Source organism: Heterodontus francisci, chromosome 27 (assembly GCF_036365525.1).
Source record: "Heterodontus francisci isolate sHetFra1 chromosome 27, sHetFra1.hap1, whole genome shotgun sequence".
NCBI classification, from domain to species: Eukaryota; Metazoa; Chordata; class Chondrichthyes; order Heterodontiformes; family Heterodontidae; genus Heterodontus; species Heterodontus francisci.
Genome location: NC_090397.1, coordinates 11,031,590 through 11,046,800, shown reverse-complemented (window position 1 = coordinate 11,046,800; position 15,211 = coordinate 11,031,590). Strand labels below are relative to the sequence as shown.

At 46.0% G+C, this 15,211-nt stretch overlaps 1 protein-coding gene across 5 annotated transcripts in view; it reads right to left on the bottom strand.

Moving 5' to 3' along the window:
- cep83 (centrosomal protein 83) overlaps positions 1-15,211 on the bottom strand; it is an 81,229-nt gene that overhangs the window by 26,585 nt on the left and 39,433 nt on the right. For all 5 annotated transcript variants that reach the window (XM_068058805.1, XM_068058806.1, XM_068058807.1 and 2 more), the window contains 4 exons: positions 8,613-8,864; positions 5,054-5,185; positions 3,478-3,592; positions 2,228-2,372 (listed from right to left, as the gene is read on the bottom strand). In XM_068058805.1, the coding sequence (XP_067914906.1) occupies positions 2,228-2,372; positions 3,478-3,592; positions 5,054-5,185; positions 8,613-8,864 (644 nt within the window). The remainder of the gene's footprint in view (positions 1-2,227; positions 2,373-3,477; positions 3,593-5,053; positions 5,186-8,612; positions 8,865-15,211) is intronic.

Below are 15,211 nucleotides of genomic sequence, written 5' to 3'. Positions count from 1 at the left end.
GGCATCTGCAGTGGAGACATAAACAGAGGCACATTAAGTATCTCATGCATATGAGTTCACACAATTTCCTTTAATTTCCACACATGGCTGCAAGAGTGGAGATGACACTTCATCTTTATGCCTTGTGGCTTCCGCCTCACCAGCTCCAATTGCCCTGCCTCCCACCTCTCTCGCGATCTCCAAAGCCTACTCCTCAGCCATGGTCAGCACCCTGATGTCAGTGAACCCTCCTCCCATTTTAGTACACTTGCACTGGGTGTGGCTGCATTTATCCTGCAGGAGACAGTGTAAATTTAATGGCGTGGCAAAAGATGCATTACAACCGTTGCATACATGCATCAACATCACTCATTCTGCAGTGGCATTCAGACAACTGAAGGACATAAACAATGCCAATCTTCATCTTGGTGTACAATCATTTAATGAATGGCACCAAGGCTGCTCATGTATCTCACTGCATTCTTTGTGTACCCTCTGCCTTAAAAATACAGAGCCAGGAGGAAGACAATGGAGCTGCTTCACCAAGAACACTTACCCTTGCCGATCTGAGCAAGTCATTGATGCACTTGCACCACTGCACCCAAGTTCTGCGTGTCACCCCACAGTTCGAGACCTCCTCTGCTACCTCCATCCAGGCCGCCTTGGTGAGGCAGGAGTGACTTCGCACTCCATCTGCAGGGAAGAGGACCTCCCCCTTTCCCTGACGGCCTGGAGAAGAACCTGCAGGGAGGCATCACTGAACTGTGGGGCTGGTCTCTGCCTACTGGCTGACATCTGACTCACTTTTGCTGCAAGGAAAATAAATAATGTGAAATTGGTGACTTTCACAAAATAAGGGAGGCAAAAACATTTTGAATTAAGTAAAAGCATCAATTTAGGTGAATCTGAAGATACTTACATGAATGGAAGGCTGATGATCTTTGAGGTTGAAAGCACAGAACGTTTTAAATCTGTGGCGATCATGGTGCTTGGGCCAGTGATGGCAGGTTTCAAATGAAAGGCCACCCCCGCCACATGATGCCATGTGTCTCCCGTGCCTGTCACCGCAGGGTTCATTTATACATAAAATCACGTGTGAAACAGGGAATGCGGCAGAAACAGAAGTTATGCCAACTTCCGATCCCGCCATCAGGAATGCCATGGGACTCATAAAATCTTGGCCATTGTCTCCCTTTGGCCAATTGATAGTAAAACATTTTCAAGTTAATAAACAGATTACCACTTATCAAGAATTATTTGTATGGCCACATGACTGGGTTCCAGCGTTAGGGAGTTACTTAGGAGGTTGCGTAAAATTACAATGAAGGTTATTTTTTAAAACACAGCTTTCCTCCCACCCCCTACAGCTGGTGTGGCCACTGGTGACTGTCTCCTTTTTTTAAATGCATTCATGGGATATGGGCGACGCTGGCCAGGCCAGCATTTATTGCCCATCCCTAATTGCCCTTGAGAAGGTGGTAGTGAGCTGCCTTCTTAAACCGCTGCAGTCCATTTGGGGTAGGTACACCCACAATGCTAATAGGAAGGGAGCTCCAGGATTTTGACCCAGCGACAGTGAAGGAACGGCGATATAGTTCCAAGTCAGGATGGTGTGTGACTTGGAGGGGAACTTGCAGGTGGTGGTGTTCCCATGTATTTGCTGCCCATGTCCTTCTAGTTGGTCTGTGGGACAGCTCTCCCAACTTTGGCACAAGCCCCCAGATGTTAGTAAGGACTTTGCAGGGTCGACGGGGCTGGGTTTGCCGTTGTCGTTTCCGGTGCCTAGGTCGATGCCGGGTGGTCCGTCCGGTTTCATTCCTTTTTATTGACCCCACCAATCATGCAGAAGTACAGTCCAAGGCAACTGCTCCTTCTTGCTCATGTTGAAGTGCAGCCAGCACTTGACCTTGATGACCGCAGTAAGGCTGCGATAATCTCAGCAAGCACACAATCACAGCACCAACCTGATCAACTATGGTACAGCACACTGGATTCCGAAATACTTCCACTGTACAGTTTCCAACAGAGAGGTGTGAAAAGTTCTTGGAAAGGATGCACTGGGAATTAGGCATTACCTTGCAATGCCATTTTCAACAGATTGCTCGTATTTTCTATAAAGGAGCTAATCCTGAAAAATCTAATAAAATGCCATTTTTACCTTAAACTGTGACAACAGTGCTTATACAAAGAGAGGCAAGCAAACAGTACAACGACATTGAGCATGAAAAGTTTTCAGAACATTACTCACTTTTCATCTTGCAGTGCTGTAAGTTTCTGGAAATCATCTTCTTTAGCTGCCTGAACTTTCCGAATTAGCTCTCTTTCTTTTTCTGTCAAGAGCTCTTTGTGTCTTTCAATATTGGCCCTCAGAATTTCAATATCTGACTGCAACCCTGCCAAGGGAATGTATACATTCTAAAACAGCAATTTTTCAAAGGTCCCTCAGCCACTCGGCTGAGAAATTTAGCAAAGAAGTGAACTTCCCGCCCTCCCAATCTCCCAGACAGATGTCAGAAATTCCAATCTGTATGAATAGGTTGCACAAACAGACTAAAATCATGATCATTTCAATTTAGCTCCTTTGCAGCTTTAGGCTATGTAAGTCCTCCAAGTTACCAATGGCAATGCTAGAGGGACTATTCTTGCATGGCTCCAGGCCCACCTATCTGAACATAACCTGTGCATTTCTAGCAACAGTCAATCTTCCTTACTTGTACCGCCATCTCCGAAGTTCTCCAAGGATCTATCCTTGGTCCTCTTGGTCACAATATTAACAGACAATGGGTCAACTTTAATATGTATGATGATGCCGCCCAGTTCTACCTCTCCATCACCTCGTTCAACCAGTGCCTTGCGTGACACCAATCTTGAAAGTCATAACTTCCTCCAGCTCACCATTAGAAAGACTGAAACCTCCTCCACAAACACTTGCCACTGATTCCATCTTCTTTCTTGGTCACCATCTCAAGCGGAACATAGCCATTCGCGATCTTGTCAAACATTTCAACCTTGAGCAGAGTTTCAGCCCCCAGACACCTTCTGTCATTAAAACTGCGTACTTCCATCGCCACAATAATGCCCGTATTAGTCCCTTATACAGTCCTTCATGACCTCCAGGCCTGAATATTTCAACGATCTTTGATCACCTCCCATTCATAAACTGCAACGTGTCCAAAACTCTGCACCCTATCACATCCGTTATCCTTGCCCTTGATGACCTATATTGGCTCTTTGTTTCCCAACACATTAAATTTACCTTTCTTGTCCTTTCCATTAAATCACTCTGTGGCCTCACCATGAAAATCAGGAGAGATGTCGAGCAGATGGCTGATCCAACACTATCCGTTTTACACAATCGCCCAAAGTCACAATTACCCCAAAGTTTCTTTTGTATTTTTAAAATAGACAATGCTGGTGAGCAGAATATTTCTAACATCACCATCAGAAAATCTATTGTAAAAAATGGTTTGTGAGTCAAACAGAAATCAGTAAATATACCATTCATTTGGCTTTGCATGTTATTTCTCTCTCGCTCAACCTCCCCTTTGGTTCTTGCTGCTTCTAGTTTAATGTTTGTAACTTCCAGCTTATGGGAGTGTTTGCATTCTTCAAGCTGCAATTATATAAAAAAAAATTAGTGTCCTCCATCCTCTCCTTATAAGGTGAAAGTATCATAGCACTAGATACAATAGTTCAGTATTCGCAAAACTTTACTGAAATGAACCTGGAACAAACAGAGGTCATTTGGCAAATTACTGCATTGTAGAACTGAGCCATACAGACTTCAAGGTTTCAGCTTTGGCCTATGCTAAGGCAGCTGATCACAGCACGGGTGGTTGTGGATATGCTATTACTGGGCTAAATCAAGGTTTGCCCCCTTCATCAATCTCCAGTGACTCCCTTCACAGTTTAATAATCTGCTGACTCTCGTCATACAGACATGAAAAAGGTGGATATGTAGCACACATGGAATCACATCCCAACATGGGTTAGTGATCTCCGGAGTGGAGAGAAGAAAACTGGAAGACAGGGGGTGGGCAGGAGGATGTGATTCCTCCTAACTTGAACTGGCATAACTGGTTAAAAGTGTGCATCAAATATTCCAAAGGAAATTAAACCTCCCATTCAAAGTTATACACTATAAAATCTAGCAGACTAATCAGACTTTCATGCAGGTTTTAAGACCAGGAGCGAAACATAAAATGGAATACAAACAGACACAATAGCCAGACTTTTACAACAACCAAAGCAGGTCCCAAGCCGGTGCAGGCGAACGGCGGGACCGTGAGGGCGATTTTAGCGGCGGAGGCCATCACTGGGACACTGCTTCTCAGAACTGCCAAGGTGGCAGGGAGGAGAGAGGATGCCTCCATGTTGAGAAGCCCTTAAAGGGCGGATAACTATTCTTTTTAAGGTGCTGGGGCCAGGCGTTCAGGCCCGAGAGATCGGAGGGGTGAATACTCCAGCAGCAGAGGCAAAGCCGCAGGGGCATCCATTGCCATGGCAGGCCCCACTTTGGGTCATGCCGCAGTCAGAAAGGAAGAAACACCCCCACCCGCCACGCCACTCCCTGCCTGGGAAGCCGCTGGGAGGCCACCTTGATATACCTGGAAGTCTCTCCAAACAACGGGAGATTGTCCTGATGCCAGTAAAATGCCAATGGGGGCGTAAAGTAGCTGCTAATTGGCCATTTAACTGAATTAATTGACCACCTGCTTCTGCTCAGCAGACGGACCTGTTGCTGCCGTCCCTGCTTCTGGGAATATCCCGTGGCGGCAGGAAGACATCAAGCTTCCCTTCCACTGTCTACGAGCCATCCCACCTCCCAGCCCATCTCCAGAGGGCTGGTAAAATTCAGCCCAACGTCACAGATGCAAATGGGCTTTGTGATAAATAGTAACTTTTTTGGAGGCTTTTGACTGGCTACTACACACAGTAATGTTATACAATAAACAGTATGAGCAAAATAAAACTGATACTTGTCAGATGAAATCTACAATGGCTCGACATAACTATTTAAAAACTTCAACGAATCTGATGCAAGCATCTTTTTGTTGAGAAGTCAATAACTCACTTTGCTGGACAAAGTATTAACCTCTCGTTCAGCCTTGTACAACTTGCTGGTCAGCTGGGTGTTCTGTTCAAGAACCAGCTGCAGTTCCTTCTCTAAACGCTCCAGCTGCAGTTTAATCGATTGCTTCTCCGCCTGGGATCAACAGGAAAAATAAATAGTAGTGAAAACGCACCAAACTGAAAAAATTAACAAAATCTCAGCTAACAGCTCCAAAACAAGTCAAGAATATAGGCCTGTGGTCAGGCCCACTGCCCAACAGTAGCACAAAAAGTTGCAACCTGTTCTATTATACAACATACCAAGATTTCCAACAGCACTTCAGGATTACATTTCACAAGTTGGACCCTATATCTGCGAAAGGTGATAACCTTGCTTATAATATGAAAACAGTTGAATAGGCTGAGAGTTTTGCTGTAACTTAAGCTTAGCATACCCAATATACCCAACACCTTTATTGTAGAGAAAAGCTGAAAAATGCATCTTACACAGTAAAGATCTAGTTCTCTATGAAGAGGATGCAACACTGAAGGTTTATTTCAAGGGTTCTTTCCTTGTCCCCCCCCAGCCCAACTCCCAGAAATCACTTTTTGCTTTCTAGTATTTCAGACTGCACATTCAGTCCTTGAAGCCAATGAAGCTATTGTTTTGGACCATACTCTTGGTTCTTTGGTGACACATTTGTAACTCGAGATGAGTGGCTCCAAACTACGAGAGATCAGGAACAAAAAGGAAGGGGTAGGCTGAAAGGGAACTTTGCACAATGAGGCTGAACTTCTTTAGAAGCAAACATACCTAAGGGAAGTAATTTAACATTCTTCTGCATTCATTCAATATCCAGGCAACAAACAAAACAGTACAAAACCTGACAGTGGAACTGTGAGAAAGTACATATTCATGCAAGCTTGAATCATTTAAAGTACTGAGCTATTATGTCAAGGCAAAGAGACCTAGTGAAAACAGACAAAGTGCTCCTGCTATCTACCTGACAAATGTCCTCAGAAAAGAGATGGTTGAGAAGTTATCACTGCACAAGTAGTGTGAGTTCTTACTTCCACTGACATAATACATATAGATGAATTGATACACTAGTGTTGCAATCAAAAATGTTTCTGATTCAATACGGATTATAGATGTTCAGATAACATGTCTTGCAAGAGGTACCCAAACCAACCAACCAGTTATCTAGGTACGGGTAGATGCCCAGCAGCCTCAGAAAGGCTTCCACTACTGGCAGAAATTAATTGGCAGTATATTGTTCTATATCCCCCAGTACTGAATCTCAAACTCTTTTCATTAGCTCCTCTGATCATCATATGGGATCAGGCACCCTTGAGGTTACATGCAGTATACTAATGACCAAACTTCAATGCTTGAATGAACTGCAGAAGGGTGACTTCATTGACAGACAAAGGAGTTCAGGACCTTTTAAGTTACAAATGTCTCGAAAGAGTTGTAAAAAACACAACAAATATGCCTGTCATCAGCCTCATGACATGCATACACTGGTGAGCCTGAACTCTAATCTGCATTTGGATTCTGTAGTGTTTTTGATAAACTCAGGGTGTCCTAATGTGCTTTACAGCCATTGAAGTACTTTGTAAGTGCAGGTGTTATTGTAATTTGGCAGCCAAGGTGCATACTGCAAGATCCCACAATGCGATAATGACCAAATTATCTGTTTTAGTGATGTTGGTTGAGGGATAAATATTGGCCAGAACATAGGGGAGAACTCCCCTGCTCTTACCAAAATAGTGCCATGGAATCTTTTACATTCACTTAAATGGCAGACAGGGCCTCAGTTTAACATCACATGTGGAAAAACAGCATCTCCAATAGTGCAGCACTCCCTCAATACAGCATTGGAGTGTCAGCTTTAATTATGTGCTCAAGTCTCTGGATTAGGACGAACTCACAACCTTCTGATTCTAGACAAGAGTGCTACCATTGAGTCAGAGCTGACACCTGCGGTCTCTGTAGAAGGAGGGCATCTTAGCTACATAATCCTGTCGCAATCTAGCTGTGTACACTGCTATCTCAAATCAAGTATGGATGAACTGCAGATCCTGCACCAGCTTCCAGCTGAGATTTCTGATTACTTCTGTAGCAGACTTGGTCATGTGTACTATTGCACAATAATGGAAATAATCATCATAGAAAGCAATGTAACCTTGCTGTTCACGAAAGGATGGAGAGAGAAAACAGGTATCTATAGGCCAGTTAGCCTGACATCAGTATAATGGAAAATGCTAGAATCAATTATTAAGGACATGCTAACAGGGCACTTGGAAAATCACAATGACTAGGCTGAGTCAACATGGTTTTATGAAAGGGAAATAGCTTTTAACAAATATATCAGAGTTTTTTGAGAGTGTAACTACCAGGGTTGATAAGGGGGAACCGGTGGATGAAATATATCCGGAAATTCAAAAGGCATTCGATAAGGACCCCACAAGAGGTCGTTACACAAGATTATAGCTCATGGGATTGTGGTAATATATTAGCATGAATTGAGGATTGGTTAGCGGACAGAAAAGAGAGTAGGAATAAACGGGTCATTATCAGGATCAGAGTATAAACTAGTGGCGTATCACAAGGATCAGTGCTTGGGCATCAGCTATTTACAATGTCCATCAATGACTTAGATGAGAGGACAGAGTGTAATATATCCAAGTTTGCTAACGATATAAAGCTAGGTGGGAATGTCAGCTGTGAGCAGGACATAAAGATGGGATATAGACCAGTTAAATGATTGGACAGGAAGGTGGCAGATGGAGTATAATACGGGGATGTGTGAAATTATCTACTTTTGGTAGAAAGAATGGAATATCTTTTAAAAAGGTGAGAGACTAGTAAATGTGGGAATTCAGAGGGATTTGGGGGTCCACATACAGGAACCACAGAACGTTAACAGGCACGTACAGCAAGCAATTAAGAATGCAAGTAGTATGTTAACCTTTATTTCAAGGGGGTTAGAGTGTAAGGGTAAGGAAGTCTTGCTACAATTATACAGGGCTTTGGAGGGACCACACCTGGAGTATCGTGTACAATTTTGGTCTCCATATCCATGGAAGAATATACTTGCCTTAGAGGGGGTGCAACAAAGATTTAATAGATTGATTCCTGGGATCAAAGAGCTGACCTATGAGAAGAGATCGAGTAGAATGAGCCCATGCTCTCTGGAGGTTATAAGAATGAAAGGTGATCACATTGAAATCTATAAAATTCTTAGAGGGCTTGACAAGGTAGATGCTGAGAGGCTGTTTCCCCTGGCTGGAGAGTCTAGAACTAGGGGTCATAGTCTCAGGATAAGGGGTTGGCCATTTAGGATGGAGATGAGGACAAACTCAGAGGGTTGTAAATCTTTGGAATTCTCTACCACAGAGAGCTATGGATGCTCAATGAGTATATGGGTTTTTGGACACAAAGGGGATCTGGAAATGGTGTAGGAAAGTGGAGTTGATGTTGAAGTTCAGCTATGATCTTATTGAATAGCGAGGCAGGCTCGATGAACCATATGGCCTACTCCTGTTTCTATATATATTCTTATGTTCCAACATACCTCCAAAGACTTAATGATGGTTTGGGTTTCAACCAATTGTCGCACTTGAATTCGCTGCACACTTTCAGCTTGCACACCAGAATTTTCTCTCTCAGCCCGCAACTCTGCGACCTCAGCCTCCAGGCTCTTGACCTTCTGACAGAGTTGTGCTTTTTCCCTCAAGAGTGCCTCCACACGTTTACTATCTCTGGTAGGATCAATACTCATTATCTGTTCATGTAGGGCCTCTTTGTCTGCTTCCAGTCTAGCAACCTGGTAAAGGAAATAAAGCCAGGGAGTAATTAAACATGCTTAAAATTGTATTTAAAGTCTTACCCACCCAGCACTGTAGAAACATGCACAACACGCAAAAAAAGTCAAACTTGGACTGTACAGGACCAGACAAACACAGTGGCGCAGTGGTTAGCACCGCAGCCTCACAGCTCCAGCGACCCGGGTTCAATTCTGGGTACTGCCTGTGTGGAGTTTGCAAGTTCTCCCTGTGTCTGCGTGGGTTTCCTCCGGGTGCTCCGGTTTCCTCCCACATGCCAAAGACTTGCTGGTTGATAGGTTAATTGGCCATTATAAATTGCCCCTAGTATAGGTAGGTGGTAGGGAAATATAGGGACAGGTGGGGATGTGGTAGGAATATGGAGTTAGTGTAGGATTAGTATAAATGGGTGGTTGATGGTCGGCACAGACTCGGTGGGCCGAAGGGCCTGTTTCAGTGCTGTATCTCTAAACTAAACTAAACTAAACTAAACCAACTGCAAATTTTTCTATTCTTTCATGGGTGTAGGCATTGCTGGCAGGCCAGCATTTGTTGCCCATCCTTAATTGCCCTTGAACTGAGTTACTTGCTTGGCCATTTCAGAAGGCAGTTAAGAGTCAACCACATTGCTGTAGGTCTGGAGTCACTGTAGACCAGACCAGGGAAGGACAGTAGATTTCCTTCCCTAAAGGACATGATTGACATGGATGGATTTTTACGACAATCAATGATAGTGCCATGAACCGATTACTGAGACTAGTTTTCAATTCCAGATATTTAATTAATTGAATTTTTATTAATTAATTGAATTTAAATTCCACCAGCTGCCATGGTGGGATTTGAACCAATGTCTAGATTACTAATCCAGTGACATTACCACTACTCCACTGTCTCCCCAGTCAGTGTTCAGGAAGTACCATATCCCATAAAACCCACTGTACGCCTCCATTCAATTTTTCTCCAACTCACTCTTGCTGATAGAATCAGCCTCCTCTGACTTTGCAGAAGCTCTGTTAAGCACAAGACTATATTCACTCTTGCAGTCAGACACCTGCTGCAGGTTTAGAAGCAGAGGAAGTGTAAACAGCCTATCTACAATTCAAGCACACATAACTGTAAGCATGAAAATAGTTCAAAAATATGGCTATGTGGCACCTACTTGCAACTTCATAATGAATAACAATGAGATGTTGAGCAGTCTCAGTCGCTTATGGGTGTACTGTAAAACAACCCCTCATTTTGCACTGATTGATAATGCCATTCAGAGGTACTTTAAGATGGTTTGTGTGACAAATGGAGAGATGTAATTCAGTAAAGAATGGTTTTCTGAAGTTGGCAGTCAAGATACATTGTGGAGCAGATCTACCCCTTTTTCTAAAACAGGTATCTTTGATCTGGGAGCGATTAATGCCAACACTCGGGGCAATTTTAATCCTTCTAGGATGGGCATGGGGTGAGAGGGGCATGGGGTCAGTTAAATTTTGAAAAAACAAAATCAGAAAGCTGACCCCAACCCATGAATGGACCTACTTCCAGTTTAACTTGGGCAGGTTGAAGGGGAGTGGGGGCAGGAACCTGCTCTCAAGGGTAGGTCAGTAATTTAAACATGCTAATGATGCTGCATGCCTCAGATTTTCACAGACTTTTACATTTAATGGCTGGGGCCAGGTTTTCCATGGCTCAGGAAACATGGCAGCTGGAGAGAGGCGAGAATGGCTGAAACAACAGGCAAGTGTCTTTCCAGCACCACCCTTGGGCCAGGAGGAGCAAGAGTGCCTTCCCATCAACCCCACCCTGATCTCCACCTATAGGCCAACCTGCAATCTCCCAGCCCTCCTCACCCTGACGATCTGCACCCCCTCCCCCCCCACTGTGATTTCTCCCTCACCTCTCTCCCTCCCTCCTCTCTGTTCCACTCCTCAGCTGTGGCCTACCTGCATAGACCTTCCCACCCAACAGCCAGCCAGCCAGCCTGTCAAAATTGATGGCTGCTAGCCAATAAATGGAAAAAAAAATCAAATGAGGTTCTTCTTTGGCACAGTGTCGATTCTGTTACCTAATAATGCTTCTGTGAAGCACCGAGGGATATTTTACCATGGTATAGATGCTATACAAATGCAAGTTGTTATTCTTATATAGTGAGCTGGTGCAGAAACCCTGGCCAATTTTCCATTCCTTAATCTGGAGTTGCTGAGGTCAATTGTAGTGCACCCCCCACCACCGACCCCTGGCGCCCACATCCCCACTCACCACCAAAAACCAAATGCCCCCCACCCGCCCCCCCCCCAAACTTTCACCCTGGCTGACAGCACAAAACTGGGACTTTCACAGTCTGTATGGCTTAGCTCTTCAGGGAATAAATCCGCAGCTATCGGGAGAAACCCATTTCCAGTGTTTTTAAGCCATAGATAAATAAATTACGCCCACATCCCATGAAAGAATAAAAAAAACTCCATGCTCTGTCAGTAAAGGTAGAATATGTTTCAGAAAACTATAGCTGAACCACAGATTAGCAAAGCACCAACAGCTTGAAATATTTTGATTCTGGTGTTCTGTTGTAAACTTCTTCCAGTATAAATGACATTTATATGCTCTTTGCATTCCTTCCTTTTCACCTGTGGGAGGTGGTGGTGTAGTGGTACTGTCACTGGACTAGTAACCCAGAGACCTAGGCTACTGTTCTGGGGCCACAGATTCAAATCCCACCAGGGCAGATGGTGAAATGTGAATTCAATAAATTTGGGAATTAAAAGCTAGTCTAGGTGACCATGAAACCATTGTCGATTGTTGTAAAAACACATCTGGTTCACTAATGTCCTTTAGGGAAGGAAATATGCTGTCCTTACCTGCTCTGCCCTACATGTGACTCCAGACCCACAGAAATGTGGTTGCCTCTTAAAATGCCCTCTGAAATGGCCTAGTCAGTTCAAGGGCAATTATGGATGGGCAATAAATGCTGCCCTAGCCAGCAATGCCCACATCCCACAAAAACTTTTTTAAAAAACCTATTGCTGCTAAATTTTGAATACTCTGGATCCTCTTCATGCAAAGAGCACCCCAAGAAATGTTTCAAAACATTTTCTCCATTACAGATGAAATGCTGGATAGTCTAATTGCTAAGTTCAGGTCTCTTTTTGTGTATACCAAGTTAACATTTAATTATCGTGAGCTTGCAGCTACAGCCTCCCACATTGTTTATTTGATGATTGCGGGGAAATCACATCTATTCCCTCATAAACTCCTTAAACAATGATTGAACTAGTGCTTTGGGTTCAATTCAAAGTTATGAATTATCCACTATAGTCAGGGTCTCAAGCTGAATAAATTCACTGTCACATGACCCTTTTTTTAAACAAAGCGATTCCTGACAACGCAGCCGGCCACTGACGTCATCAGGCTGCGCCCCGGTGTGCACATGCGCAGACCGGTTCCTGCTCTCTGCGCATGCGCTGCGTTCCGACTTGCCAGGACTGGTTAGCGCATGTGCCGATGACGTCATCGCGTGACGTCTCGGCGCATGTGCTTTACAGCAATCTAACTCCAACAGGTATTCACGCATGCATCAACCTTCGGATATTCACGCATGCGTCAAGCTTCGGCGCAAGTTTCTGAAAGTGGAAGGAGGAGAGATCTCGTCGGGCTTTTTCTGGCATTTTATTGCAATTATTTAGTCGTTTTGGAGATTTCAGTCTGCTTCATTTTTACTAGAAAGAGGAGATTGCTCCAAGATAAGTTGCTCTGAAAGCATTTCCATTGTCTGGGGCACTGCATGTGCTCCACTCCACTGCACTAAAATCCTTTCCATTGTCTTGGGCTGTGTGCAGACAGTACATGTGCTCCTGTCCCTGCTGTAAGTTGCTCTGAATACATTTCCATTGTCTGGGGCGCTGCATGTGCTCCAGTCCACTGCACTAAAACCCTTTCCATTGTCTGGGGCTGTGTGCAGGCAGTACATGTGCTCCAGCACAGCGAACAACTTTCCATCTAAACGGTCACTTTCATTTCTGTAAAGTTTCTATGAAGTATGCACCCCCCCACCCCCCGCCCCCTCGGGTCAGTTTAAGTGTCTACAGCCTGCCTTCGTTGTGATTTCCTGGATGGAGTAATGGCTGGTCGACCACCTCAGCGCAACCCCCTCTGCACAGGTGCGCACCAGCTTTTGGGACCTTGTCATGGTGCGCATGGAAACTGCTGCCAACAACACAACTGAGGATGGCTGACGTTTTGGTGAGGGCACGAGGAACTTGGGCGTGCTCATTGTATGTCTGTGTAACTTTTAAGCTATCTGGCCCTGGGCTGTGAGGTCTTCATCAGTGTGAAATTCAATACGAGCAAGAACAATCTGTGTGTCAGCTCCAACCATCTTGTACATACCGGTCATGTTTTGGATCCAGAATGTTTACGCTTCTATGCAAGGAGACGACAACTGAACCAGGGTGAAAGGCAGAAGGTAGAAGAGTTGGTCAAGCTGCAGGCTGGGATTATATCGAGCGTTCATTCAAAAAGACCGTGACCCTTAGTGACATTAGAAATGTAAAGTCCCGGCTCAAAACAGGGGATGACAACATGGATGCACTGTGTGATACGCTGGAGAGGATTCAGCAGGATGGGGCCATGGTGTGGGTTGGCCTGCAGGGAAGCAACATCCTCTATATTGCCTTCATGACACCAGCCATGAAGGCCCACCTGCAGGCCTTTCCTGAACTGCTGTTCATGGAAGGAACGCACAAAGTGAACAAATGCGGCTACCCTCTGTACCAGGTGATGGTGCAGGACAATGTTGGTAGGGGCAGGGCTGTGTTCTATGCCATGGTGAGGAATGAGACGGCTCAGATGCTGGACGAGATTGTGGGTGTTTTTGTCGATTGCATGGGATCCAGTGCCTGCTGTGTGAGATCAGCCATTGTGGATAAGGACATCAATGAGATCAATGCGATCAGGAAGCATCTCCCAGCTGCAACGGCTCTCCTCTGTCAGTTCCATGTGATGCAGAGCACGAGGAGGAAGATCAGCAGCTACCCATTGAATGGTGAATTGAGGGATCTGTTGTTTGTGATCTGCAAGGAAATTAAGTGGGAGCGCACATTGGGATGCGCTTGGGGAACATTCACCAAGAATAGACTGAGCTCAGACTCTTGTGACTTTGCCTTCTTCACATGGACAATACAGTAGTGGAATAGAGAGCCAAGCGTTCATTCACCACAAGGCTCTCCAGGAACAATCTCTTTAGTTCTGAACAGCAGAGACTCGGCCTATTTGTTTCACGGGAATGTTGGCGACACAACACTCGTGTATCCATGCACAGCAGTGCCTCGAATGCTTCATGTACTTAATAAAATTTCTCAATAATTAAATACGGAATTGTTGAGGTTTTTGATGATATTTTCCTGACTTTGCAACTACACTTCAGATATTCAGTTGTGGTGTGGTCCTTGAGGGGGAGGGGGAGGGGAAGGGGCAGAGGGGGAGGGCAGAGGGGGAGAGTAGAGGGGGAGGGCAGAGGGGGAGGGTAGAGGGGGGGTGAGAGGGGTAGAGGGGGGTGAGAGGGGTAGAGGGGGGTGAGAGGGGTAGAGGGGGGTGAGAGGGGTAGAGGGGGGTGAGAGGGGTAGAGGGGGGTGAGAGGGGTAGAGGGGGGGTAGAGGGGGGTAGAGGGGGGTAGAGGGGGGTAGAGGGGGGTGAGAGGGGTAGAGGGGGGTGAGAGGGGTAGAGGGGGGTGAGAGGGGTAGAGGGGGGTGAGAGGGGTAGAGGGGGGTGAGAGGGGTAGAGGGGGGTGAGAGGGGTAGAGGGGGGTGAGAGGGGTAGAGGGGGGTGAGAGGGGTAGAGGGGGGTGAGAGGGGTAGAGGGGGGTGAGAGGGGTAGAGGGGGGTGAGAGGGGTAGAGGGGGGTGAGAGGGGTAGAGGGGGGGTGAGAGGGGTAGAGGGGGGTGAGAGGGGTAGAGGGGGGTGAGAGGGGTAGAGGGGGGTGAGAGGGGTAGAGGGGGGTGAGAGGGGTAGAGGGGGGTGAGAGGGGTAGAGGGGGGTGAGAGGGGTAGAGGGGGGTGAGAGGGGTAGAGGGGGGTGAGAGGGGTAGAGGGGGGTGAGAGGGGTAGAGGGGGGTGAGAGGGGTAGAGGGGGGGTGAGAGGGGTAGAGGGGGGGTGAGAGGGGTAGAGGGGGGTGAGAGGGGTAGAGGGGGGTGAGAGGGGTAGAGGGGGGTGAGAGGGGTAGAGGGGGGTGAGAGGGGTAGAGGGGGGTGAGAGGGGTAGAGGGGGGTGAGAGGGGTAGAGGGGGGTGAGAGGGGTAGAGGGGGGTGAGAGGGGTAGAGGGGGGTGAGAGGGGTAGAGGGGGGTGAGGTGGTACAGGGGGGTGAGGT